Source organism: Pocillopora damicornis, chromosome 4 (genome assembly GCF_964200805.1).
Source record: "Pocillopora damicornis chromosome 4, jaPocDami1.2, whole genome shotgun sequence".
In the NCBI taxonomy this organism is placed as follows: Eukaryota; Metazoa; Cnidaria; class Anthozoa; order Scleractinia; family Pocilloporidae; genus Pocillopora; species Pocillopora damicornis.
The window spans coordinates 12,401,063-12,427,995 of record NC_142673.1 but is presented as its reverse complement, the minus strand read 5'-3'; the positions used below and the strand labels follow the sequence as shown (position 1 = coordinate 12,427,995).

The window sequence follows — 26,933 nt, the reverse complement described above, 5'->3', positions numbered from 1 at the left end:
AATGTTTCCGCTGACCCAACCTATTCAATTGTAACTTCTAATTCAAATTTGCATTGCGCGAACGAAGAAAATTTAACTCGATGACGAAATTACTTTTGAAGAAAAATCACTCAGAGAGAATGTGTGAGCGGCCAGCGCGCTTTGTTTTCTACTATAAAACGTCAGTTTTTTTCTTGCTTAACTGCTCGCAACCGTATAAACTGTAGTCATGAAAATATCAACATCCTCTTGCTGCAGTGTTATGTAAAGATTTCAAGCCCTGAAAAAAGTCGTAACAACACATATGAGATATACGATTATTTTTCACTTGTGTTTGATATCGCCAATCAGCTGCTGACACGTCACTCGCCTTCGCGCCACTCCGTCAGGTTTACAAATGAATGGCAAAGCCTTTACCATTCTCAATCCAAAGTCGTGTGTCGAAATTTCTCCGATTATGGCTGCAAAAGCATTGATTTTTCATCTTGAAGCCTTAACGCCAACGCACTCTACGACTTTTTTTCGGGGACTATGGATCGTAATTTCTTCATTCATTAATAAAGCGATTTTTCTTTCCAGAAAAGGGCTGTTGTCGTTATTTAATAAATGAAATAATTCATGGTTACTTGTAGGTGTGGAATTTCTCTTCTCGTGTTCAACTTTACATCTCACTGGTGAGCTATCGAGTTGAACACTCGAAGATAAATCCCATAACTACGCGCGCCCATGTATTATTCCCTATCAAGAATTAACAGGCACCTTTGTGAAAAATCGTCTTGCTCAACTTACCCGGAGAAAACTTTAGACCTTCAGAGAGATTATCTCAAACACGACCGCAGAAAGCGTTAGGAGAGGTTGAACCTCCTTTGAAGCTTACTGCAGTCCCGTTTGAGTATCAACAATCAAATTATCCATGACTGCTCAAAGGTCGCTTGATCTCAGATTCTTGTTAGAATAAACCATTCTCTTTCCCGCAGTTCTTCCAAAAGTTTCAGCTCTCCTGAAATAATTACAGTGAAAAATTTACAAAGAAAATTAGTAAAAATAAGGAAAAAATAAAACAGCCTTAAGTTGTTTCATTTTTTGTACATTTCTACTGATGACCCGGTCTGATTCAGAGAAAGTCGCTGAGATGAATAAAATCGAAACAGGGAAAATTAGGGTTCAGTTTGTTAGTTCTAAGTAATCAGCCAAGGACTTGAGCTCCACGGATCAGACGCCTCCCAATCGTGGAATTTGAGGCTTTTTCTTTGAAATGTTTTTTTTCAATATTGAAAATAAAATTTATTGATTTAGACCTCACAGTTTCTTCAACTTTAATTTCTTTCTGATTTATAGTCACTATTTGTGAAGTTTTTGAGTTCTGTGTTGATGTATTGAACTTGGTGCAACGGACCATTAAATTTAACCGTTTAAGATCGTTATAGTGTGGTTTTAACAAAGGGTGTAGCGAACGAAAACTCAAAAGTAACGCGAAATAAAACTTTCTTACCTTCACTTAATTGTTTCCTGCTTCGTTCCAGAGATTTTAAAATCGTCGACTTTTCCTTTCAAGATATCTTAAACGAAGTGAAAGGTTGGAAACTTCAAATTCAGCTTTCTTGGCAAGGCGACCAATAAATTCACCATAAACGAACCCGATTACTCGAAACCACTGCAAATGACAGCTTAAAAAATATTGCTTTTAAATTCCAATTCAGAAAAGTGGTTCAATTTCACCACAACAGCCAGAAAGTCACTCTTTTCCGAACTCAGTTGAAGCAGTTTCGCTTTCTTAGTACGCGCGAGCAACTTCGCGCGTACACAGATTTGAAAATTTGCAACTTAACGACCGTTATAATCCACCAAATATGCTTGCTTGCATGCACTTCATGTGATCGAATATGCCCCAGCTAAACTGAACTGAATTTCAACCTTCCAAGTTTTCAACATTTCACTTCGTTTTCGAGCGTTAGATATCTGGAGAGAAATAAGTCAAAGAAATCGCATTTAAATCTTCTGAGAAGAAGCGGGAAACGATGACGACCCAGGCTTCTCGCTCCTTGTCACTAAGTGATTGAATAATTATGTCACGACATAGTGACTATGTAATTTGCTTATTCTTACTGCGTGTTACTATAACAACTGCTCAGGCTAGAAAGATTAACGGTTTTCGATTTACGCTTATATCTGCGATTCAGAGTAGGTAGATATTAATATATTAATAGGAATTCTCAACTTCTTGTACAAGCTTATTCAAGGCAACGATGACAATGAACGGTCATCCAGCTCATTTGATGTACCGATCTGTAGACCAAACATTGGCTTTCTAAAGCCATTGTTTGGTTTACCGATCGGCGCATCATATAATTTATAAATTGGCTGTCAAACTTAAACAGATACTTAACTGTTAAGATTTTCATTCAACTCATTAAGAGCAAAGTGTTTGTCTGATTGTCTGCTTCACCGCTTGTCTTACTTCATTAATCTTCCAGCAGTAAAGAAATGGATTTAGCGTCAATTTAACATAAACTAAGACAGTTACTGTTCCCCATATAACAACTGAATGCCGTGCATAACCGATCAAAATTTCCATTATGCCATATGGCACATGTACACTGCCTAGTTATATCGCGCCGTGTTTAGTGCGCTTGGTTGGCTCGGCTGTTGTAGAACATGATCTTGTACTTGAACCTGACGATGACTGAGAGCGTGGAAAATCTTTGTGTACGACACGAATGAGATTACAAGGTAAGATGGAAGAAAGATACGGCCATACCAAAATGTTATGCGGCCATCTAAAATGTAATATGAAGCAGCAACATTAGATATAACCCAAAAGGTAGCTAAAACGATACGTGTGCGCTTCAAAGTGACACTTTGTTGGTATTTTAGCCCCAACAACAACACAAGAAGACTGTCCACGCTTATAGCCGCTACAATCGACAAAGACACCCCACTTAAGCCGTAGCTTGTTATGAAAGTAGCGTCCCTTATATATGGACAGAGATTCCAGTGTTCGTAAACTATAGACATCCAATACGTTGCATAGAGAGGCTGGCTAACAAGACCAACCAACAGATCAGTTGTTGCCAAACAACGATACAAGAGTTCGGACGTCGGATGAAGGGAAGATAACTTTCGAAGGGCAACAAGGATAAGGGAGTTCCCAGAAAGTGCTGTGATGGAAAGAAAAATGCTGAAATATATTGATATTTCCGTGATAAGTGAGAAATATATTGATTGTTGTTGTAATCCACCTTCCGAAGAGGGAGAGCATCCTAGTTCTTCCGCCAGAAGTTTTCGTTTGTGCTCTACCTTCCGTTAAATTTATTGTCGTCATCGTTTTGCAGTAGTGTCCTTTCACATGTACTTTTTTTACGATTGCTGTGAGAGTTAACGAAGAATCTTCCTCTTAGAGCTCCCGCGCAGACAAGATCTGTTAAACCTTAGATTTGCAAGAATCATCACATTGAGACTTCCTAGTAGTGATAATCATCTAAAATGCACAAACTGACACATTGCTTGTGCTGTAAAAAAGTGAATTCGGTTTTTCTTTCATTCGTGCTTTCCCTTTGAATGAATCACCAATACTGAGAGGAAAGCAATTCAAAACATATGTATAATTACTTATTGCCAGAGTATTCATAGTAATCATAACCATTACAATTTCCTCAAACGTGATTGGTGCATAATCTCATTTATTTTTCTTTAATCACGCTGAATTGGACTCCACTCGGTCCTAGTACCATTATAAATCACCTCATATAATTACAATAAAAAGTTAGTCTAATGGAACCTGTTTTCCTTCTTTTTTTTTTTTTTTCAGATGTGTGATTGATTCTAAGATATGAGTTGGTTTTTGTATCAAGCCAGCTGTCATGTATCCGGTAACTGATCTTGTTTTTTTTTTCATATATTTCATTTTAGCTCAGCGACCAAAAATTTTTGTGAACGTGCACGCATGCTTACAAAAGAGAAAACTGGGAGTTCCTTGGCTCCTATTGTGACAGAGTGAGCTTTTTGTTTTCGCATTTGAAACGAGAGAGTATTACTGTGGAAGTTTTTATGTAAACGTTATTAGGTTTCCGTGATCGTGGCGTAGCAAGAAGAGTCAAAAACAAAAAAAATCTCCTGTTCGTGCAGTTAGAAATAATAATGAAGAAAAACGTTTAGTAGTTACGAAATGATGGGGAACATTTTCGAGCATAAATTCCGTCTCTTGTTTTCAAGAAATACGATTGTCCTGGATAAAATTTCATTTCAAATTTCCATTTAAAAAAAAGTAAGTTTTCTCCTTTTATGCTCCATCGACTAATAATAACAATAATAATAATAATAGTAAAAACTTTATTCGAGTCTCAAATTTATAGCCAAGCGTAAAGCTTTACGCTGTAATTGAGGAGACAACATATAATTAAAAAACAGACCTATATGTGTAAGTGTAATTCTAAAAGAGAAACACATGAACATGTATATAACTTTTATAACTCTAGCTATATTAAAAATCTATGGCATATGAAAAAGTGAGAATTTAGAGTCTAGCAGATGCATTTATGAGTATAGCTAAAACTAAAACTAGTTGGCAAGCACCTAAAGACCCTGTTTTCAAATATTTTTTTTGAAACTACTCAGGGTTGGTTTTCCTTCAACTTGTCTGAGGTATGAAATAACAATAAAGTATGAAATAATAATAAGAGGTAAATAGAAAGACACTTTTAATATGATTTATTTTTTACGGTGTAAGAGCTCATACTAGTGATGTCAGTTAGCCTGGGAAAAACTGAATTGTGACATTTTCCGAGTTCGCCATACAAATATTCAAAATTAATGTATGGCCACGGGGGCAAACTTATTTTAATATATTTGAATTTGACTGTGTAATCAATTACGCTTTGCAGCTCCTTTATTTCCGTTTCAGATTTATAGTGATTTTTCCGGATAACATGCCAAAGTTAGCCTATTAAACCCTTGATACGATTTCCCTTTTTTTAAACATCTCAGTTTGAGCAAAAAGACATGAAAAATAGTGTCGTATTAAGGAAGCTTCCATGTATTCGACAGGTGACTGAATCATTCTTGCGACGTTTCCCGTTTATCATTCAAATACTGAGGTGATTTTGATCCCTTATTGATTGGAAATGAAGGGGGCTGATATTCAAAAGCTATGAACACTAAATGACAAATTTATTCTGTTTACCTCCATAAACAAGATTTATTATTTAGGAACCTCTTGTTGCTCTCGGCTAAGTCTTTAGCAATTCTTACTTATCTTTCAAGCTCTCAAAACTTCCCGCGTGCTTCAGATCCTAATGAACGCATGAATCCATTGTTACCTGTACCCTTTAAGTTAAGAGAATTTGATTCGCTCTGACGAAAGGCTTCTACTTGAAAAGTTAGCTCTTCACGGTGGCCTGTTTACATTATCAGCTTAGTGGATGAAACCAAATTATCTTGTAATACCCTTGACTGACGCAGCATCACAGTTTCTGCAAAAACTTAGCTCACTAAAAGTTGAAAAGTAATTAATTAGCCAGGACACATAAAAAGGATTAAAAAGTTACGTTAAATTTTGGAAAAACGAGAGATTTTGAAGAGAAAGTTAGACAGGGAAGTAAAATCCACCTCACGTCTCGATTGTTTCTCGCCTACGAACTCAATATTGTTGCGTCCAATCAAAAATTTTGATTGGAGCTTTAATAGATTTAACTGAGCTGGAAGAGAAAATCAAAAGGAAAGAAACCTTGACAACATTTCATCGTTAGACATGGCTTTCATAAGGAGGAGATGTGGTTCAATTAATTATGTATACGATTTTAAAAGTCTTGCAATCCTTTGCGAGACTTTTGACGACGTTGCAATTTTCTCAGAGAAGCTGAAAATTTGGAAGAACTACAGGAAAAACCGGAGGATGTTGTTGAAAACAATCTGAAATTTTTGAGCTACATTGTTGTTATCTCTGAGGAGCTTAAATCTGTTGCTGACAACTAATAAACAACTAACTGCCTCACTTTCTCGATTATTCGGACTCATTGGGACTACATGAAATAGTCTGCATAATCTAAAATATGAATGAGATCAAACAGCTTAATTCTTAGAGAAACACATATAAAATCTCATTAAAAAATCTGACGATAGATACACGACATTCTCACAAGAGACTGCAGAAAGCACAGTTTCCTCGAAATTGTTTTCGGACTAAATGTTCGCCCCTTGTAACGGATGATCTAGGCGAACTAGTATTCTGGTATATTTTCGCACCAAATAGAGGATGATATTTATAGAACTTAGCCTACTTAATAAAATGTATACATGGAAAAGACTCCAATCAACATTATCACAGTTTTAACTATAAGGAGGGTCTGGATGAGGGGGTACAAATGTCAGTTGTCGGATAAAATTTCGGCTATTTATCAGTTCTCAGTTAGATTCTAAGCCATTTTCCAGTTGTCAGTTAAATGACTGTTCATTTTTAACTTGGCGAGTTGATTATTACTTTCAGACCCTATATTTGGCTTAAAAGGGAACATGTAGCGTAAATAAAGTAAATGGTTTGAACCCAGGAGTATCAGTAGTTTGTGTAGTGTGATCGTCCGGGTGAGTGTAGTTCTGAAAAGAACTGTTGTTGGTGACTGACGTTTCGACTATCTGTGCGATAGTCATCTTCAGAGTCAAGTAAGGAATAGTTGTCAGTCGATGATGTTATAAAGTCTGGTCTGTTGAACGTGATTGGTCTGTTTAGCCGTGATGTGATTGGCTGGAAGACTCATGTAGAGTTTGTTAACAGTCATTGGTCGGTTTCGATCCGTCTGTTGTTTGTCGGTCTGTTTGTCGGTTTGTTCACGTCGTTAATGAGTCGTTTGTAAGGTGCTGGTAATTGTTGACATCTGTTGAGAGGCGTCTGTTCTAAGTTAGTGAACCAGCTTTCCAAACTACTTTCAACGACTGACTCTGGAAAGCTGGTTCACTAACTTAGAACAGACGCCTCTCAACAGATGTCAACAATTACCAGCACCTTACAAACGACTCATTAACGACGTGAACAAACCGACAAACAGACCGACAAACAACAGACGGATCGAAACCGACCAATGACTGTTAACAAACTCTACATGAGTCTTCCAGCCAATCACATCACGGCTAAACAGACCAATCACGTTCAACAGACCAGACTTCATAACATCATCGACTGACAACTATTCCTTACTTGACTCTGAAGATGACTATCGCACAGATAGTCGAAACGTCAGTCACCAACAACAGTTCTTTTCAGAACTACACTCACCCGGACGATCACACTACACAAACTAATGTAGCGTAAACTCGAAAATTAAGTCGAGAATTAATACAATAAGAACTCTTTTTTCTCAATTCTGGAATCAAATAATTCCAAGACCTCCCAAGTGAGTTTCAGTCTTTGTTTGAAGGGTGTTTGAATTAGTCACAACTCTCCCGCACACAAACTTCTGTTTGCCCGTGTGCAACATTGAAACATTCCTTCTCAACCACTTAGCCGGTCAAAATATTGGAAAGAAGATCGTCAGAAAGACTGCATATGAATTGAAAAGTAGCCATGTGATAAAGTTCCACATCAAAATCTCCGAGGCCATATTTATTGGAAAACTCCTTTAGACCAAGGAACGAAACAAGGTGCTTTTTTCAGCGCCAGTACGGTGTTTACATCATTAATAGGATGGCGGCTTCTGTGACGATCAAATGCCATTTCCGAATCAATTCGATGAAAGCTTACAACAGCTTTTAAAATACGGTCATCGCGTAAGTTGACGATCGAGTTGGGTTTCAAATATCATATAACCGATCTGTGACATAATGCCTTGATGTGAATGGTCCATGCGGTAATTATTAACGAAATATGACATTTTTGCGTACTCCTAACGATACGTAACAAAAAACGTACTTTTATTGGACAAAATGAATCAACGTCCTTATTTTTAGGGCCATCTGGCCTTTTTTCAGTTGTCAGTAAAAGCGCACCACAAATGTCAATTGTCAGTTGGATTTGTCAGATGTCAGTTAACATTATCTAGACCCTCAAACAAGGCCACACCACAACACCGGAAGCAGCGTTCTCTACTTTTTGCGAAAAGTGCGAGGATTCCTTACGTTCCCTATTAACCAGTGCAGAGAAGATGCAGGAAATGGGGCCCGCAGTTTATCGTTCTATCCCGAGAAGACTAAAACGTCTAACAGTTTACAGATGTCATAGCAAAGTCAGCTCATTCTCCCCAGTCCTTTCAAGACCATGAGTGTTGGTCCGGTCTGGGGCCTGAACCCTCCACCTCACGCACGGCAGTTCGGCGCCCAACAACCTAAGCAGGCGGTGGCTGAACGACCATTCCGGATTAATGAAAATGAAAACCGATGTTATATGAGGTCCAGTCTCAACATGGCGTATAAATAGTGAAACAGCGTCAAAGCCACAAAATAGAATCATGGATCACGAAATAAACAATGATACACGATTTTCTGTTTCGAGTTCGAGGCGCTCATATTCAGCTTCTTCAATACTGCTGGTGTTACCAAGTGCGTCGTTTTGTCACACACTTGAGTGGCAAATCACATTTTCACAGGAGTTAAGGTGAGGACAGAATAAGTTAATAGCGACCCAATGCAGTGAATGAGATAAACGGGTATTGACTAACGAAACAAATAGAAATAATTTGAAACAACATGAGACAAACGAATGAAAGAAATATCGATCTTATTCACTCGTCACGAACGCGGGATGGGGGGGGGGGGGAAGGAAAACATTAACTTTCCTCTCAAGGACTCGAATTTTAGACCATCGGATTTTACGATCTGAAGTTTTTTTAAGCTTTCTCGTCAATGAGCCATGACATACAGTGGATACATAAAGGATCATCCTCCATACTGCTGAGATCATCAATGTCGAATTCGAAGGTTTCATGTCTTAAAATACATAATGAAAGAAAGGAAATTTCAAACTCCTCCGTGACAAAGGAAAAAATCCATTTCTAACCGAGGACCGAAAAAAAAACCCATATTCGTCAGATCAGGTTAAACGACAGATTGGATATCAATGCGGACATGTCGATAAACATACCAGACCTTGAGGTAGCTAATTTATCTTCCCATGAGGGATCTATGAAGCTGCAGAATTTCTGATTCCAGTATCATGTGCGTCGCTTACTTGTATGAAATATTATACAATCATTTATGGCCTCGCTTACGGCATCCAAACTCAGCAAACAATTCTCGAGCTCAAAGAGACAGAGAGCAAGGGCCTCAGATTTTTCTTCCAGCTTAAAGACAACTGGTTCAGTATTAATTTATTCTTAAAATTCCTGTAAGATACACTGAGGGTTTCTGTACACAAAGATGTATGGAGTACATAGATTTAAAAAAAATTTTGAATAACTTCCTCGGATATTTCTTTAAGGAGAGTACTTATGGTATTCACTTTAATTCTTCACAAGACGCGAAACGATTTGAATATGCTTTCCTCTAGATACAAAGAGAAGTCAGGTATTTTTCTTGGAAAAGAAATTTATTGGAGTGAAATTTATTGCAAGTATTCTTGAGGTGAGGAAAGATAATGAAGAAATATGTAGCATATTATAATCGAAAGACGGGAAAATTGGAAAAAAATGGACATAAAGAATATATATTATTGATGTGATTTCTTAAGTTTTGTCACCTCCGCTGATGAATATGTGCAACTTGTTAGTACAAAGTATACGTAGATATCAAGGCAATAACCAGCGAAAGAATTAGGGATCTTTGAGAACAGAGAAAATTATTACTAAAAGCGAATTATCTTGATGTAAAACTAAATTTTCTCTGTGAAAGAAAGCTAGTGAATGAAAACAGCTGTGGGATGGATATCCATTTAATCTTGTTCGGGACTCGACTACATACGAACAAACCCATCTTAATTGTGTGAATCAGCATCGTTTTCATATTAGGAAGGAACAGATTTTATTATTCCAAAACTGATTGTCTGAGATGAGATCTAGAGCGCCGCCGAATTTCACTGGACACTTACGATTTTGAATGCAAAAATATTTAGTGCAGAATTGGCAGGAGTTATTTATAAGAACAAAGTTCGCCGTTATTATTTTTAGAAACTGTATGAAGTTGTCACGGTGAAAGCAGAAAATGAAAATTTGAGGAAATCGTAACGCTTTTTCGTGGAAGGATGACTGAAAAAAATGTTTATCATACAAAATACGCTGATTGATATCGTCAATCAGTTGCTGCGCATCACTCGCTTTTTGCGACACTTTTTTAGGTTGGTAATAAAGTCGCCTTAAAGGTTGTCTGTAAAGGCGTCTGGTGTTTATATAATAGACGAAATAGTACATGGCTGCTTGTAGATATAGCAACATCTCTGAGGAGAAAAGGGATTTTTATGATTGCGAGTGTTTTGCACTAAAAGGGAAAGAGCTAAATTTAAATCATAGAATTAATTAATCGTCATGCAGAAACATGTAAACAAGTTGTAATCATAAAAAGAATAAAACAAACAAACAAACAAAAAACAAACGCAATAAATTTCTTGAAGAAGAAGAACAATTTTGATCACGAAACTGGATACTAGATGAGGTTGGATCTTTTAAACTCGTGAATATGTAACCTTTCGATTTTTTCATCGAAATCGTAGTAAAGCAAAATATTATTCTTGATATTTTCAGGCATTTAGAATTAACAAATGACATCGTTTGGAGAACAAAAGGATTCAAAGGATGACAGTTTACTGAACAGGTACAAACCAATTTTCATTCTGCAACTGATTAAAGCTGTTTAGAGCCCATGTTATTTATAATGGAAGATCTCAATCTTATGTTTTTTGCGGATGACAACAATCAAGTTTAATTTCGGTAAAATTTTTTCGGTTTATTGTTGTCAGATGTGAAAATATTTCATTGGTTTCTCTCATTTGACTCCTGGTTATGTAGTTTCCGCGTGATGCAATTTCCTAAAGCCTTAGACTCCTAGAAGTGATATAACTTGTAATTATTCCTGTAATATCAATACATTATCCAGCAAACAGGTAAAGAGAATACTCAGATTTTTATCTGGTAGAATTCGTTATCTTTGAACTTACACCAAATTTCTGTATCTACTTTGAAATGAAACATGTAGTAGCTAAAGTGGAAAAGTAACAATTGGATCACGGGAGTTGAAGGTTTAACTGTAGGTGATGATTATGCGGCAGAAGCGCGTGATGAGCGTATGACAGAGCTAGATAACAAGCTGTATATAATTATAGCTCTCGTCAATATCAAAACCAGCAAATATCTCTCGAAAACAAACGAAGTTTGAAACAAAGCTGGAGATTGAAAAAATAAACAAAAATACACAGTCCTTAGGTTTCTTTTGATATCGTAACATTCGCGATGTATAGTAATAATAACAGCTATATGGTTGTCGGTGAAATACCACAATTTTTTCAGTTTCCAAAATGTGACATCTCCACCGCACGCTGTAAATGTACCATTTATATCTTCACATTTAAAGGTATCAATGTCGTCATTAGAACCGAATTTATCAATATGACAGTTTTACTTTCCATGTAAGCTTTTTTTTAATTGTCTTTTTTTCCTGAAGCTGAATTCAATTCTTTTAAGCTGAATTCAATTCTTTTTTAAGGAAATACTTCTTGTAATAAGAAATTGTTGTATTACAATGTCCGAAATTGAATTGGTTTTCCGGCGAGCTGAATTTCGCTGCAGAGATCTCTGTTTTCGATGCTCTTACTTAAAAATTGAAATTCATTCAAATTTGCAATCAATACTTTTGAATAAAAAGGTTGATACATGTCCGCTTGTCTATAAGATTTTATCTGCTTGAATTGAATTATCTGTTTAAAGGTGTAAAAGATGTTACGAACACTCAATGGTAAAATTCGTACCACGCACGATTATCCAATAATTCATATATGCATGTGCATTGCTGAACAAGCGTGAGCTTAAGAAGTCTGTACATCAACCAACTTCCCAAACTGCATTTTAAGGATCGATGGATCAAAGGATGTATTACATGGTAACAAAATATTTTCCTGCACCTTGGAATTACCAAATGAATCTGCGAGTTTCGTTGTGCTTTTTATTGTTGTTTGTCGTAATTTAGGACGAATATGTGACTTCTGTAGATATACCTTTTCGCGCGATGACGGCCTAAATGGACACAGTGTTTGTGTGTTTACATCGTACGCTGGAAGATAAAGCTGTGGGCTCAATAAATGCTGATATTGGAGCAGAATCCTGTACTGTAGGGCAAGACCACCTCGGCAGCTTCACGGAAATTTCCTAAATTTGCCATTCACTATTATATTGCAAAATATTATTTTTTAATCAGCAATTCGTTCACAAATAATTTTAAAGTTCTCTTTTGCATTGCCACACCGAAATGTTTGTTTCTTTGTTTTTTTTGTTTTTTTTTTCAGTTTTATTTCGCTTTCAGTCTACTCCCTCCGCCAAATGCTCATATGGCCTGGCAGTGAATTTATTCGATGGCCTACAAGATTAAGCTATGCAGAAGTCTTTGTGTTGCGTTTGGCTTTCAATTTGTTATAGATGAAGTTCGTTAATAACAAGAGTTTTGATGAATAGGACGCTTTCCAGTGCCATCTTCTCTAGTCCCTCAGATAACCTCGTATTCAGTGCCCTTTTTGAATTCGAAATGAAAAAATCGGTTCCTTTCCCAACATAATTTGGAAAGGGGCCAGCTACTTCCAGCTATTCAAAATTTCCTGGCTCCTTCTAAAAAATTAAACGAAGGAGGTTATTTGTCCAACAATTTTCGATAGCTTTGAGGGAGATTTACACATGCACTTTGTTGAAGAACAGGGTCGATACATGTGTTTCTTTACGCAATAGGCTCGCGGGGTGTTGGTAGAATTCGTGACGGTTACGCAAACCCTCGAATGTATTTCGGTTTCGAATAAGTTTCGTGAATTCTCCCAGCCCCACACACGCGATAAAATGAAGGAAAAAAAAGAAAGAGTCTTTTATTGCATTATTTTTTATCCATGCTTATCCATGCCTACCGGGTACAACTAGGTTGTTTATTGCAACTCACGCATTTTGATAAGGAAGACTAGGGAAACAGACAAATAATTGAAAAACAAACATGACACAACCCGCGGAACTCGACTGGAGCTGTCACGAAACCACAATATGATTGAGTTATATACTTAAATAATTAACCATAATATGATTAAGTATACAAAGTTTTCTTTAGGTTACTTTTATCTGAGTCCCCTTTTTTTATTTTTTATAATGTAGCGCAGTGCAATCGATTCAATTTTATTTCTAGCTATGGCAGAAAGCAACCTCCCAACAACGGGAGAAGAACTGGAGGTGAAAAATGAGTTTCCAGCCACAGGTGAGAAAAAGCAACAAGGAAAGACTTGGTTATGATGATTTTGTACTGTTTGTCAATTAAGTATATCTTAATTCTGGTGCACAATTGTTTGGATCGCTTCGACTTGAAGGTTTTAAGGAATCCACTAAACACGCCAGTATTAGAACGCTAGTTGTAATTGCACATAGTTGTGATCACTAACAAAGTTGAAATATCTTCTCGGTAATTTCAGCGACAGAGAAAAGTCAAGTTTCGTCAAGTGAGGCTGAACTGAATGTCTGCAATGACCCTTTAAGAGGTAAGAACATCAGGTGAAACAAGATTTTTGAAAGACGTCCCAGTGAAATTTTTGTCACATTTACATCAAAATTTGAGTATGTTCTGTAAATAAGTTTTTGAAACAGCAAAAGATTGTTTCTTCCAATTTCAAACTTTGTAACCAGAAAAATAAAATTAAAAAAACAAAGGAGAAAAAAATTTATTGCTCGATCCGATCGAGCAGAATGCGTAGACATAAATTCTTCATAAACAATAAAGCAGCAAATTTGAACGCCACTTCGCTTTGAAGAGCCCTAAATTAAAGAAGAATGGGCCGACATTGGCCTACCAGGCTTCGTAAAACTCAGTTTTCTAAGTTTTAGAGGTGCTTACTTCTAAATCAACGCACGGAGTTTTGACAATTAAAGATGTAATCTACAATTTACGAGTGATATTTACGAAGTAGAAGTATTATACTTTTGCATTTGAAGATACTTAAAATTTGGTCATTTTTAATGTGAAGTCATTTTCGGCGAGAGAGAGCTGTTGGCACCAGTAGACCTGTCAAAGTCTAGTATTGTAAAATTTGTGAACGGATAACTTTTTGAGGCCGCCACGAGGGAAGTATTTGACTAAAAGTTACGCTAACACCTTTTTGTCCCCTATTGTCAAGTACATGTTTGGCAGAAATTTTACGCAATTTGAGAATTCTACAGAGAAGAGGAGGCATTTTGTCTCGGCCGTATCGCCTGTTTCGGTCTTCTAAATATTTAACGCCTCTTTGGATAGTTATGTCAACACGAAGCCCACGCTGTAAACCACCAGCCAAAAAAATGGTTTTTATTCTAACTTGATATTTTGGAAAACGTAAACCAGGTGTAAAAGGGTTTTTGGAAAGTCTCTCGACCTAAGTGTATACCGAACAGACTTGATTTGCGTATAGCCAAGCTACAGCTAAAACCCGTAATAGTGTGTGTATATTTTTAAACAAACAAAGAGCAAAGATAAACTCTCCTGTAGTGCGATTTTAAACAAAGTTGAGTTCAAATAGGATCTCCCGGTAAAACTTTTCATATTTTGGAAAACGTAAGCCGGGTGTAGAAGAGGTTTGGAAAAGCCTCTTGACCTAAATGCAAACCGAGAAACTTGAATTGATAATAGCCAAGCTACAACCCAGACTCCCAACAGCTTGCACATTTTACTTAAACAAAATGTACAAATATTAAACTTTTCTGATTTTTTTTCATAGCTCTAAGCTCCTTTGACTTAAGAGGCGATCTCTGTAAGAGCGGTCCAGGGCATTTCGCATCGGAAAAAAGTTTTCCCTCAAACTTTGCCCAATAAACTATTTTTGGTAACAAGTAAATAAAACCACATTAGTTTTTGGAAATACCTCAAAATAAAATTTTTAGAGCCCTCAAAAGTCAAAGCTGCAAAAGGCCCTTTTTTGACCTCTTGCGACATCGAAAATTTCAAATGTTGAATAGCCCGGTCCTCGTATCACACCGCATGCAACAAAAAATATTTTGTATTCTTAAAGTGTGTGATATATAACGTGTATAAAATGCATTTCAATTTTGATATTCGTTTATTCAGAGGCTTGTCATGATTTATTTTAAAACACTCGTTGGACAGCTTTCTGAAATTGGTTAAAAGTACTCTTTCTTTCTCGATTGATATTGCTCAAGTCCAGACCAGACCATTAAAAACTCCGCTTGATTTCTGCTAATAAGATGTTTGGCTGCAGAAAAATATAAAAAAATCTTGCACTTATTGATTTTCTTCGCCGAGGTGACTTCGAACTTTTAGCGATATTGCAAGCGTGACAGCCGATTATGCAAATTAGTTCATTGAGCAAACTCCGACCGTTTTATGTGAGTAGCTCAATAAATCTTAGATTTTAACCATTTTAAGTCGAAAATATAGTAGGACAGAGCTTTAAACCACACCGATTAATACTTTAAGCATTTTAAAAGGCCAAAATTTGACAAATTTTATTATCTCGTGACGAAAGACGTCAACAACAACGTATCGAATATCATAATTTGATTAGCGCTCGCCAACTCTTTTTTAAAAATTTGGCTTCTGTTATTTCATATTTGAGTTCTGATGGCTTACGCTATTCAAACCTGTATGAACATTTCAAAATTAAACTACAGGATTCTATTTAGTGTAACCGGCGATAACAGCACACACTAAATTCACCGTGACCAGTGACTCTGTCACGTAATTCCATCGTGTAATTGTCCTGAATACTTCTCACGTCTAAATAAAGCAGCGATTTCTCGGATTTCTCGCTGAAAGGGGAAAAATGATATTTGGTCGTCACATCTGTCTGCATAACAGTCTCTGTTCATAAGTTTGAAGAGTTCTTGTAATAAAAGATATCGCATTCGCATAACGGGTGGACGTCATAACTAGATTGCATAACAACTGCACTCTGAAATCATTTCCTCCATTTTTGCAAGAGGTGCTGCATTTGTATCTTGCATTTTGAATGCGAGCTCAAAATGTTCGCATATGTCTCTTAGCATCTTGACTTTGAGACTAGACAACCTTGCTTCTCTTGCCAACGAGCACACATCATAGATATCAAACATGATTGGATGTTTCAATCTATCTCATCCATTACTGTGTTCCTCGCCTCTCTCAAACACCCTTCGTCTACATCAGACGTGGATGCTTCTATCAAGTGGTCGTCTGCGTCGGTTGCATTATCCGATTCTTGTTGTATTTTAGATTGCTGTTTAAGTCACAATCTCGAGAAGAAACCCTGAATCTGTATGTTGGATAACCACTCTGTTCTATCGAACATTCTCTCCATCTATTGTGCAAGCAGTTCGCATATCCTTTTCTACTTTCACTGGGTTTGGTTTCTGCCAGTGTCTCATCCGATATTAAATTTCTGTTTCAAGTACTGCCTGACGTTTTGCGAAAGCCGTTCACTCGCACCTCTCTTATGAAAAGCTCATCCCATGGGAAGCTTTGATGTACTTGTCAAGGGTTCTGTGGACACTGCAACCAGTTCAGTTGAACTTTCACCCTCTAATGACAATGACTGAAAGTAATGAACCCACTACCTCTTCACTTTGTCATAAAGACTTTAAGTCATGCTCGCAGGCACAGGACTTACATGATGAACTAGCTAGTTCATATGGAAGTCAAGGTCGGCCTGCGTCTTAAAATCTTCATCGCAACCAGGTTCAGGGCATTGATAGGAACAACCGTCGTTGCCATCGTTGCTTTCTCCTGCTGATGCAGTTCGTCGAGCAGTAGTGGGGAAAAATGGAATCTCCTTCACCAGATCCGTCATTTTTTCTGTGGAAAAATTGCAATTTTAATTTTACCGAATAAACTTTCCAGACCCAACATTAAACGCTCTCCAAACGCGCAGGCCCTCTTGTGTAAGTTGCTGAAAGTGGCAATCGTGATGTCCGAGCCCTCGTAGAGATGATACTAGCTTACTGTTGTGATAGCAACCTGCTTCATCCGATCTTATAAAGGGCCTTTTTTATTCCTGAATTTCTTAACTTTATGGTGACAAAGAGATTTTCTAGGACTGACAGCACTGAAAACCAGTCTTTTTTACAGCTGTTAAGAAGGTCTACGTATCAGGTTACTTCCAGGCTTTCCTCCTGTCTTACAACAGCGCTACTCACATGCCAATTGATTTCCCTCTAGGTAAACCATTCTGCTTGCTTTTCCCGGAACTTCATCGCTATGAACTTCATTGTCCAGTCAATGAAATAAATAATATAAATAAATGCTTCATCTCCCTCCAAAGTCGACAATTTGCCGCTCGTACTGATCCTGGTTTCTGCTCTCAGGATATACCCTCTCCATTCAAAGGTCTTAGCGGCAGCATTTTTTGCTTCATAGAGATAGTCTTCCGCTTGAAACCTACCCAATTGCATTGTGTACTCAGAAATAGCGCCTTTTACTTCTTCAAGAACACTCTTCAACATCTCACAATCCTCACACTTCACGTTGTGACTGTGACTGCATACTTTCTGAACTTCAGTGTCACCGGCATAGCTCAGTGAAAAGACCCTACAGTGATCGGCACATTTGCTATCGTCCTCTTCGCAGTGATTACGGTATGTAGTCTTCAAATACAACTTGCTCTCCTGAAGCCTCTTCCGAAATTCTTTACACTAGTCCTTTTCTGCTCCCACGCTTTCCAATTCGTCTATAATTTGGAGAAAATCCTTGAAACCATCCGCTCCCTCAGCTGCAGTATCGTGTAAAACTCTATATAACACCATACATCTTAGAAATGGCCTTTGACTTTTGCAAATTGACAGAATACCGGCTCTTTAGCCCTTTGGAATCGCTACCAGGGTGTGTCGGATACTGGCACGCTGAACTTTGGCGCCAGAACTTCCCATAAGTGTGCCTATGCTTTGCGCAGACCCACATTTTGCCATAACTGAGTCTTCTGCATCGAACAGGCCAGCCCTTGCAAAGATAAGCTCTCCTTCTGTGAAACTCTCTTTTGACAAGTGGATTAAGCAGAGATGACTCTTTATTGAGTCAGTACTCTGAGGCAAGTTAAACAAACCGGAAACTCCTCGTGAGTCTTCGAACGAAGTTTCTGAAGAACGCGACTGAAAACAGGACTTCTTTTGGCGAATACCGCTTCAAGAATTTAGTGTTATTAATCCCAAGCAAACCAGTACCGAAAGAGAAATATGAATTACAGCTAATATAATTACGCACTTTACAGTATAGATATAGCTAATTGTTGGAAAAATTAGGTCACACGTAAAGTAATAATTTATTTCCTCAAAAATCGCGTGGTCATTTTCCACAAGAACTCCCTAGAGTTCTGAATAGAAACTTTCATAAAGACAGGTGTGCAGACAAAATTTCTCTTATTCCTGCCGACCAGAATTCGGATCCAAAAGGCGATGTTATCGCTGCTTTATTATGAAGGGAGAAGCAAATGAGGATAATTACACATGTACAATTGAATTATGTGACAGTGGTCACGGTGTATTTCAGTATGTGCTGTTATCGCCGGTTACACTAAATAGAATCCTGTAGTTTAATTTTGAAATGTTCATACAGGTTTGAATAGCGTAAGCCATCAGAACTCAAATATGAAATAACAGAAGCCAAATTTTTAAAAAGGGGTTTGCGAGCGCTAATCAAATTGACATTCGATACGTTGTTGTTGACGTCTTTCGTCACGAGATAATAAAATTTGTCAAATTTTGGCCTTTTAAAATGTTTAAGGAATTAATCGGTGTGGTCTTAAAGCTCTGTCTACTATATTTTCTATTATATTTTCTACTTCTAAGATTTATTGAGCTACTCACATAAAACGGTCGGAGTTTGCTCAATGAACTAATTTGCATAATCGGCTGTCACGCTTGCAATATCGCTAAAAGTTCGAAGTCACCTCGGCGAAGAAAATCAATAAGTGCAAGATTTTTTTATATTTTTCTGCAGCCAAACATCTTATTAGCAGAAATCAAGCGGAGTTTTTAATGGTCTGGTCTGGACTTGAGCAATATCAATCGAGAAAGAAAGAGTACTTTTAACCAATTTCAGAAAGCTGTCCAACGAGTGTTTTTAAATCAATTATGACGAGCCTCTGAATAAACGAATATCAAAATTGAAATGCATTTTATACACCTTATATATCACACACTTTAAGAATACAAAATATTTTTTGTTGCATGCGGTGTGATACGAGGACCGGGCTATTCAACATTTGAAATTTTCGATGTCGCAAGAGGTCAAAAAAGGGCCTTTTGCAGCTTTGACTTTTGAGAGCTCTAAAAATTTTATTTTGAGGTATTTCCAAAAACTAATGTGGTTTTATTTACTTGTTACCAAAGATAGTTTATTGGGTAAAGTTTGAGGGAAAACTTTTTTCCGATGCGAAATGCCCTGGACCGCTCTTACAGAGATCGCCTCTTAACAGTTCGTTTGGAAGTATAAAGTTGGCATCATCCCTCTAGGGTCGTATTACTCATAACTAAATCATTAACACTAAAACGTTGTGCTCTCAGGGATAGCGAAAGTATGTCTCGAGGAAGGCAACAAAGAATACAAACAAGGAGAAGATAATAATGCGATAAACTCCTATACGGAAGGAATTCAAGTGAATTGCAAAGATAAACGGCTGAACGCCAAGCTTTACAGCAACAGGGCAACAGCTCATTTCCGTTTAGATAACAATTTCATATCTAAGCATATAAATCTCTCATGCAGTGTTAAAAGATAACGGAATACACAATCTACATCAAGAAAAGGAAAAAATCGAGCAACTGCAGGAAAAAAGCATAGAAAGAGATATCACCCTTTAGCAGATCAAAATTAAGCAAAGAAATGTTCCTCGTAAATAGAGTGCAATTTATGCAATTGTAATTTTTTCAGGCGTCTTTGCTGTAATTGCATGTGATGACCACTTTTTTAAACCCTATTTCTTGAATTTCATAGCAAACTACGTGGAATGTCTCGATGATGCAACAGTTGCTGTTCAATTGGAACCCACTTTAATCCAAGCTATTACGAATGGTGGGTTTTTCAATCATGAGCGTTCAACATTCTTTTCTCTGATTTCGTTAAAAGAGGATTGTGTTTGTTTGCGGCAGGTGACTGCAACTCAAGTGACAATTGTATCTGGTGTGTCAATGTCTGTTATGCGGTGAAAAACATAAGAAGATGTCAATAAGCCCTTAAATACCTCCGCCTGGTTAGTTCACGTTGTAGAGCGCTGGAGGTCGAGGGTTAAAGCCCTAGACCGGATCAACACTCAGAGTCTTAAGATATCTGAGGATAATGTTGTGCGCCCTACCCATGACAACTGCAAATGGTTTGATATTCTTGTCCGAATAAGTATGGAAATCTGTAAGCCCCATTTCCTGTATCCTCTCTGTATCTCTTAGCCAGAGACGTTAAAAAAACCCGGCAGGGAGGCACCTGAAAAATACCCTTTCAAATGTTGTAAACTGCTCAATGCAGTCTGCCCGATACCTTCCCCGAAAAGTGCTGAAAACCGCATTACAGCACATTAAAATGAAAGATGCGCTATATAAATTCATCGTTATCATCATCAATTGATCCTTAATTGGTAGCCACTTTGCACCAGCTCCTTATTGTTCATTTTCAGTTCTTCCACAAGTTCAAAATTTACTTCCTTATCGTAATTTTTTCCCGGGTAAATGACAAATTAAGTCGATTTTATCAATACGTTTATATCTCAACAGTGACTGATAAATTACCTCGCACCACCAATTATTCTCTCCTTTTCAGGAGCCAGAGCCTGTGTCGAACTTTGCTTGTATACAGAAGCAAGGAGCTGGCTGCATATGGGATTGGACGTATCCTTTAACGAATGTTTCAAACGTGATACGAGATGCAATGCGAAAATCAATACGCTCTCGACAGATTCTTCTACACATAGAGCAAGCGATGTTCTCTTATAATGCCGTGAGCAGTTTAAAGAAGCTTAAATATTCTTAAGGAGTTCTTTCGATTATTCCACGAAACTTTTCTTGAAAGAAGAGGTCATAGTAACTAATTCGCAGTTCCCTCATTTTTGTCTCCACACGAGCATCACCGAGACGCCCGGGCCTAAACTAATAATGGCACTTTAGAGCTAGTTAACACCCTCCCATAACTTGAAATTAAATCTCTACAAGAAACCCACGTTCGAATGATCATTTCATTTCTAAGGTTCAATTCAACACTCATTATTTTCAAAATACACATCTCCATTGCATTTTCGCAAATCTGCTCATGATTTATCTACCCTTAATACGCTTAAAGATTGACAACAATAACGAACTTCTGCTTCAATTAATGAGGAAGTCTGATGCAGAACTAAAAGTCATAGCAGAAAGTTATAGCAATCTCGGCAACATTTATCACAGTCTAGGACAGTTCAAAACAGCAATCGAGTACCATCAACGTAGTCTAGAAATTTCTAAAGAAGTGGGAGACAAGGCCGGACAGGGAGGAAGTTATTTCAGTCTCAGCATTGCTCATCAAGGTCTAGGACAGCTCAAAACAGCAATCGAGTACCAACAACGTAGTCTAGAAATTGTTAAAGAAGTGGGAGACAAGCCCGGAGAGGGAGGAAGTTATGGCAATCTCGGCTGCGCTTATCAAGGTCTAAGACAGTTTAAAACAGCAATCGAGTACCAACAACGTAGTCTAAAAATTGCTAAAGAAGTGGGAGACAAGCCTGGAGAGGGAGAAAGTTATGGCAATCTCGGCTGCGCTTATCAAGGTCTAGGACAGTTCAAAACAGCAATCGAGTACTATCAACGTCATCTAGAAGTTGCTAAAGAAGTGGAAGACAACGCCGGAGAAGGAGAAAGTTATGGTAATCTCGGCAACGCTTATCACAGTCTTGGACAATTCAAAGCAGCCATCGAGTACCATCAACGTCATCTAGGAATTGCTAAAGAAGTGGGAGACAAGACCGGAGAGGGAGGAAGTTATCGCGGTCTCGGCATTGCTTATCAAGGACTACGACAGTTCAAAACAGCAATCGAGTATCAACAACGTTGTCTAGAAATTTCTAAAGAAGTGGGAGACAACGCCGGAGAGGGAGAAAGTTATGGCAACCTCGGCAACGTCTATCACAGTCTTGGACAATTCAAAACAGCAATCAAGTACCAACAACGTAGTCTAGAAATTGCTAAAGAAGTGGGATACAAGGCCGGAGAGGGAGGAATTTATTGCAATCTCGGCTGCGCTTATTAAGGTTTAGAACAGTTCAAAACAGCCATCAAGTACCATCAACGTCATCTAGAAATTACTAAAGAAGTGGGAGACAAGGCCGAAGAGAGAATAAGTTATGGCAATCTCGGCAACGCTTATCACAGTCTTGGACAGTTCAAAACAGCCATCGAGTACCATCAACGTAATCTAGAAATTTCTAAAGAGGTGGGAGACAGGGCCGGACAGGGAGGAAGTTATTACAATCTCGGCATTGCTTATCACAGTCTAGGACAGCTAAAAACAGCAATCGAGTACCAACAACGTAGTCTAGAAATTACTAAAGAAGTGGGAGACAAGCCCGGAGAGGGAAGAAGTTATGGCAATCTCGGCTGCGCTTATCAAGGTCTAGGACAGTTCGAAACAGCCATCAAGTACCAACAACGTAGTCTAGAAATTACTAAAGAAGTGGGAGACGAGCCCGGAGAGGGAAGAAGTAATGGCAATCTCGGCTGCGCTTATCAAGGTCTAGGACAGTTCGAAACAGCAATCAAGTACCAACAACGTAGTCTAGAAATTGCTAAAGAAGTGGGAGACAAGACCGGAGAGGGAGAAAGAGATGGCAATCTCGGCTGCGCTTATCTAGGTCTAGGACAGTTCAAAACAGCCATCAAGTACCATCAACGTCATCTAGAAATTGCTAAAGAAGTGGGAGACAAGGCCGGAGAGGGAGAAAGTAATGGCAACATCGGCTGCGCTTATCAAGGTCTAGGACAGTTCAAAACAGCCATCAAGTACCATCAACATAGTCTAGAAATTGCTTAAGAAGGAGGAGACAAGACCGGAGAAGGAGAAAGGTATTGCAATCTCGGCATTGCTTATCACAGTCTAGCACAGTTCAAAACAGCAATCGAGTACCAACAACGTAGTCTAGAAATTACTACAGAAGTGGGAGACAAGCCCGGAGAGGGAAGAAGTTATGGCAATCTCGGCCGCGCTTATCAAGGTCTAGGACAGTGCAAAACAGCCGGCAAGTACCATCAACGTCGTCTAGAAATTGCTAGAGAAGTGGGAGACAAGGCCGGAGAGGGAAAAAGTTATGGCGGTCTCGGCATTGCTTATCACAGTCTAGGACAGCTCAAAACAGCAATTGAGTACCATCAACGTCATCTAGAAATTGCCAAAGAAGCGGGAGACAAGGCCGGAGAGGGAGAAAGTTATTGCAATCTCGGCTGCGCTTATCGAGGTTTAGGACAGTTCAAAACAGCAATCCAGTACCAAGAACGTAGTCTAGAAATTGCTAAAGAAGTGGGAGACAAGGCCGGAGAGGGAGGAAGTTATAGCAATCTCGGCTGCGCTTATCGAGGTTTAGGACAGTTCAAAACAGCCATCGAGTACCATCAACGTCATCTAGAAATTGCTAAAGAAGTGGGAGACAAGGTCGGAGAGAGAAATAGTTATTTCGGTCTCGGCAACGATTTTCGCAGTCTAAGAAAGTTCAAAACAGCAATCGAGTACTATCAACGTAGTCTAGATATTACCAAAGAAGTGGGAGACAAGGCAGGAGAGGGAAGAAGTTATAACAATCTCGGCTGCGTTTATGAAGAGCTAGGACAGTCCAGTACAGCAATCGAATACCATCAACGATGTCTAGAAATTTTTAAAGAAGTGGGAGACAAGGTTGGAGAAGGAAAAAGTTATTGCCTTTTCGGCGGCATTCATCTCCGTCAAAGAGAGTTAGAAACTGCAATCGAGTGTTATCAACGTCACCTAGAAATATCCAAAGAGGTGGGAGACAAGACTGGAGAGGCGTGCTCACTCTGTTCCCTTGGAAGCATTTTTGAGTGCCAAGGAAATCTTATGATGGCCTTTGACTGTTATCACTCGAGTGTACAGTTGTATGATGATATTAGGGCCAGTCTCCAACTCAACGATCAGTGGAAGATTTCTTATCGTAATCAGCACCAAAGTGCATACAAAGGTTTGTGGCGTATAAATCTCAATCAAGGTCAAGTTGTAAAGGCTCTTCTTGCCACAGAGAAAGGACGTGCTCAAGCTCTGAGAGATCTCATGACTACAAAATATCAGCCTGGAGATTCTTCAACGCACAGCGCATCTCTGAGTTTGGTTTCATTGACCACAGTTTTCATAGCTATTAATGGACCATGCGTTTACTTCTGGGTTTGCCTCAGTGAAGATAATATCAAGATGAGAGAGGTACACGTCAACAATTACAAGTATGAGGATGAATTGAAAGTTTTCATCCAGCTATTGAACAAAACTGCTCTGAAGGAGATGGGTTTGAGAGATACTGTTACAATCGAAAATCTTCCTCGTGACTCGCCGACAGAAGAGGAAGTGTTCAATGATGTGATCCGAGTTGATGTGAGGCACTCCCAATCAAGTGCTTTAAAGAAGCTGCATGACATCATCGTTACTCCTATTGCTGATCTGATCGAAGGCAACGAGCTAACATTCGTTCCTGAGGGGGCATTTTGCCTTGTACCTTATGCAGCGTTGCAGGACTCCAACTCATCATCTCTAAGTGCTTCTTTCAGAATTCGTGTGGTTCCCTCTCTGACGACGTTGCAGCTAATTCATGATTGTCCAGCTGACTTTCACATGAAGACTGGTGCATTGCTTGTCGGCGACCCATGTTTCAAACATATCATCTATGAGGGAAGACTTTTGGTACAACTTCCAGGAGCAAGGAAAGAAGCGGAGATGATCGGACGTATCCTCAATGTTCCCCTCCTCACCGGAGAAATGGCAATAAAACACGAAGTCTTAAAACGAATATCGTCTGTGGCATTAGTTCACATTGCAGCGCACGGTAAAATGGAAACTGGAGAAGTTATCCTGGCAACAAACACCACAAGGGAAAACCCTCAGCCGCAAGAGAAAGACTATCTACTGACGATGAAAAACGTGATAGAAGCTGGGTTGCGAGCACGTCTGGTTGTACTTAGCTGCTGTCACACTGCTCGTGGGGAGGTCATGGCCGAGGGTGTGGTCGGCATGGCGCGTGCACTTTTGGGTGCCGGTGCCAGATCTGTTGTGGCAACCTTGTGGGCGATTGGCGACGAGGAAACCCTGGAGTTCATAAGTTTCTTCTACGATGCACTTACTAAAGGCAAGAAGGCCAGTGAAGCTCTCAATCAGGCCATGAAGTGTATGAGAGAAATTGAAAAATTCAAGGAGGTTTTTTGCTGGGCACCTTTTGCACTCATCGGTGACGACGTCAACCTGGATTTCAAGGAGATTTAGAAGCTGCAGTAGGTAATAATTCTGTTGATATATTCTATTTAATACCAGGTTACATTAAATCATTATTTTTGCTTATATATGAGCAGTGATACTTGCGTGTTATTTTCCTTTCAGTTGGGTTATGAATTTATTTTTCGCTCCGGAAAATTGAGATGTAGTACAATCAAATGGACACGTTTACGATGATAAAATTCTTTTTAGGAAACACGATAGGAGTAAAAGAGCAATTTTTAAAAAAAAAAAATCCTGTTGCGAAATGTAACGTTTCCGCATGTGCTAAGAAATATTTCATGGCAACTCAACTATCCTCCCTTAACTTTTATTATTTTTCAGTTAAGGCAGTAAGCATTGGAATCCCAAGGAGTTTTAGGATACCTGCAAACCCTGATGTTTGGACCATAAACCAGTAAGCTACCGATGAAATCTTTGTCAAGAGTCTTCTTTTCAAAGCAGGAAGAACCAAAAGACGGCCAAAGTCAAGTTTAACAAGAGAACGGATTTCCATTGATTCAAAAGTTGACTATTTGCTTGTCTGAACTGCTCTTACGAGCTTCATCTTTGAAAACCGCTGAAACTACTGTTTTATTTTTCATATGATGTCTTGAAATTATCATGACTAGCTATGTAAAAAAGTTATTTTTAATCTAAGTATTACCTACTAAGATGATTAAGGCGTTACGTTTACGTCAAAGTTGAAATGTCTTAAAAACGTTTACCACAGTTTTTTATCTCATGAGTGATGTAAAGCTGTCACAGCCATGTGCATGTGTGGAGAATTTCCATGGAAATTGGACAATAATCAGTTGTCCGATTGCTCGATTATCGTAGTTTATGTCAGATGGAAATTGTGATTGACTTTTAGAGGAATTGTACCCAGTCATTGGTACTTAAAGTTAGTTCCTGCCGATCAGAATTTGGTTTATCTGGACTTAAAATGACAGATTTTTGCCGTAATGGCCAGGATTTAGTCATATGATGTCTTGAAATTATTTTGTCTTCATATGATGTCTTGAAATTATCATGACTAGCTATGCAAAAAAGATATTTTTAATCTAAGTATTACCTACTACGATGATTAAGGCGTTACGTTTACGTCGAAGTACAAACGTCTTGAAAATGTTTACCACAGTTTTTTACAGATTTTTCTCAATCGGTTTTTGTCTCATGAGTGATGTAAAGATGTGTATGTGTGGAGAATTTCCATGGAAATTTAACAATAGTCAGTTGTTTGATTGCTCGATTATCGTAGTTTATGTCAGATGGAAATTTTGATTAACTTTTAAAGGATTTGTACGCAGTCGTTGGTAAATTAGATTCTGCCTATCAGAATTTAGTTTATCTGGACTTAAAATGACAGATTTTTGCCGTAATGGCCAGGATTTAGTCTTCGGTATTAGTTAATTTTCTGAGATTTCTCCTTT

At 38.4% G+C, this 26,933-nt stretch overlaps 1 protein-coding gene across 1 annotated transcript; it reads left to right on the top strand.

Moving 5' to 3' along the window:
- The first annotated feature begins 13,262 nt into the window (after positions 1-13,262).
- On the top strand, positions 13,263-26,717 carry LOC149046836 (uncharacterized). The gene is made up of 12 exons (XM_089202679.1): positions 13,263-13,329; positions 13,541-13,606; positions 19,587-19,749; positions 20,018-20,094; positions 20,833-20,900; positions 21,349-21,525; positions 21,646-21,931; positions 22,292-22,651; positions 22,892-22,965; positions 23,326-23,673; positions 24,034-25,524; positions 25,846-26,717. Exons 1-11 carry the CDS (start codon positions 13,263-13,265, stop codon positions 25,510-25,512), a joined length of 3,165 nt encoding a protein of 1,054 aa, XP_089058805.1. The 3' UTR covers positions 25,513-25,524; positions 25,846-26,717.
- Positions 26,718-26,933: the final 216 nt, after the last annotated feature.

Coding starts and splice junctions, on each gene's coding strand:
- LOC149046836 (XM_089202679.1), top strand. CDS start 13,263: ATGGCAGAAAGCAACCTCCCAACAACGGGAGAAGAACTGGAGGTGAAA. Junction 21,932..22,291: donor TCTCGGCAACGCTTATCACA/GTCTTGGACAAT, acceptor GCGCTTATTAAG/GTTTAGAACAGTTCAAAACA. Junction 22,966..23,325: donor CTAAAGAAGTGGGAGACAAG/GCCGGAGAGGGA, acceptor GTGGGAGACAAG/GCCGGAGAGGGAAAAAGTTA.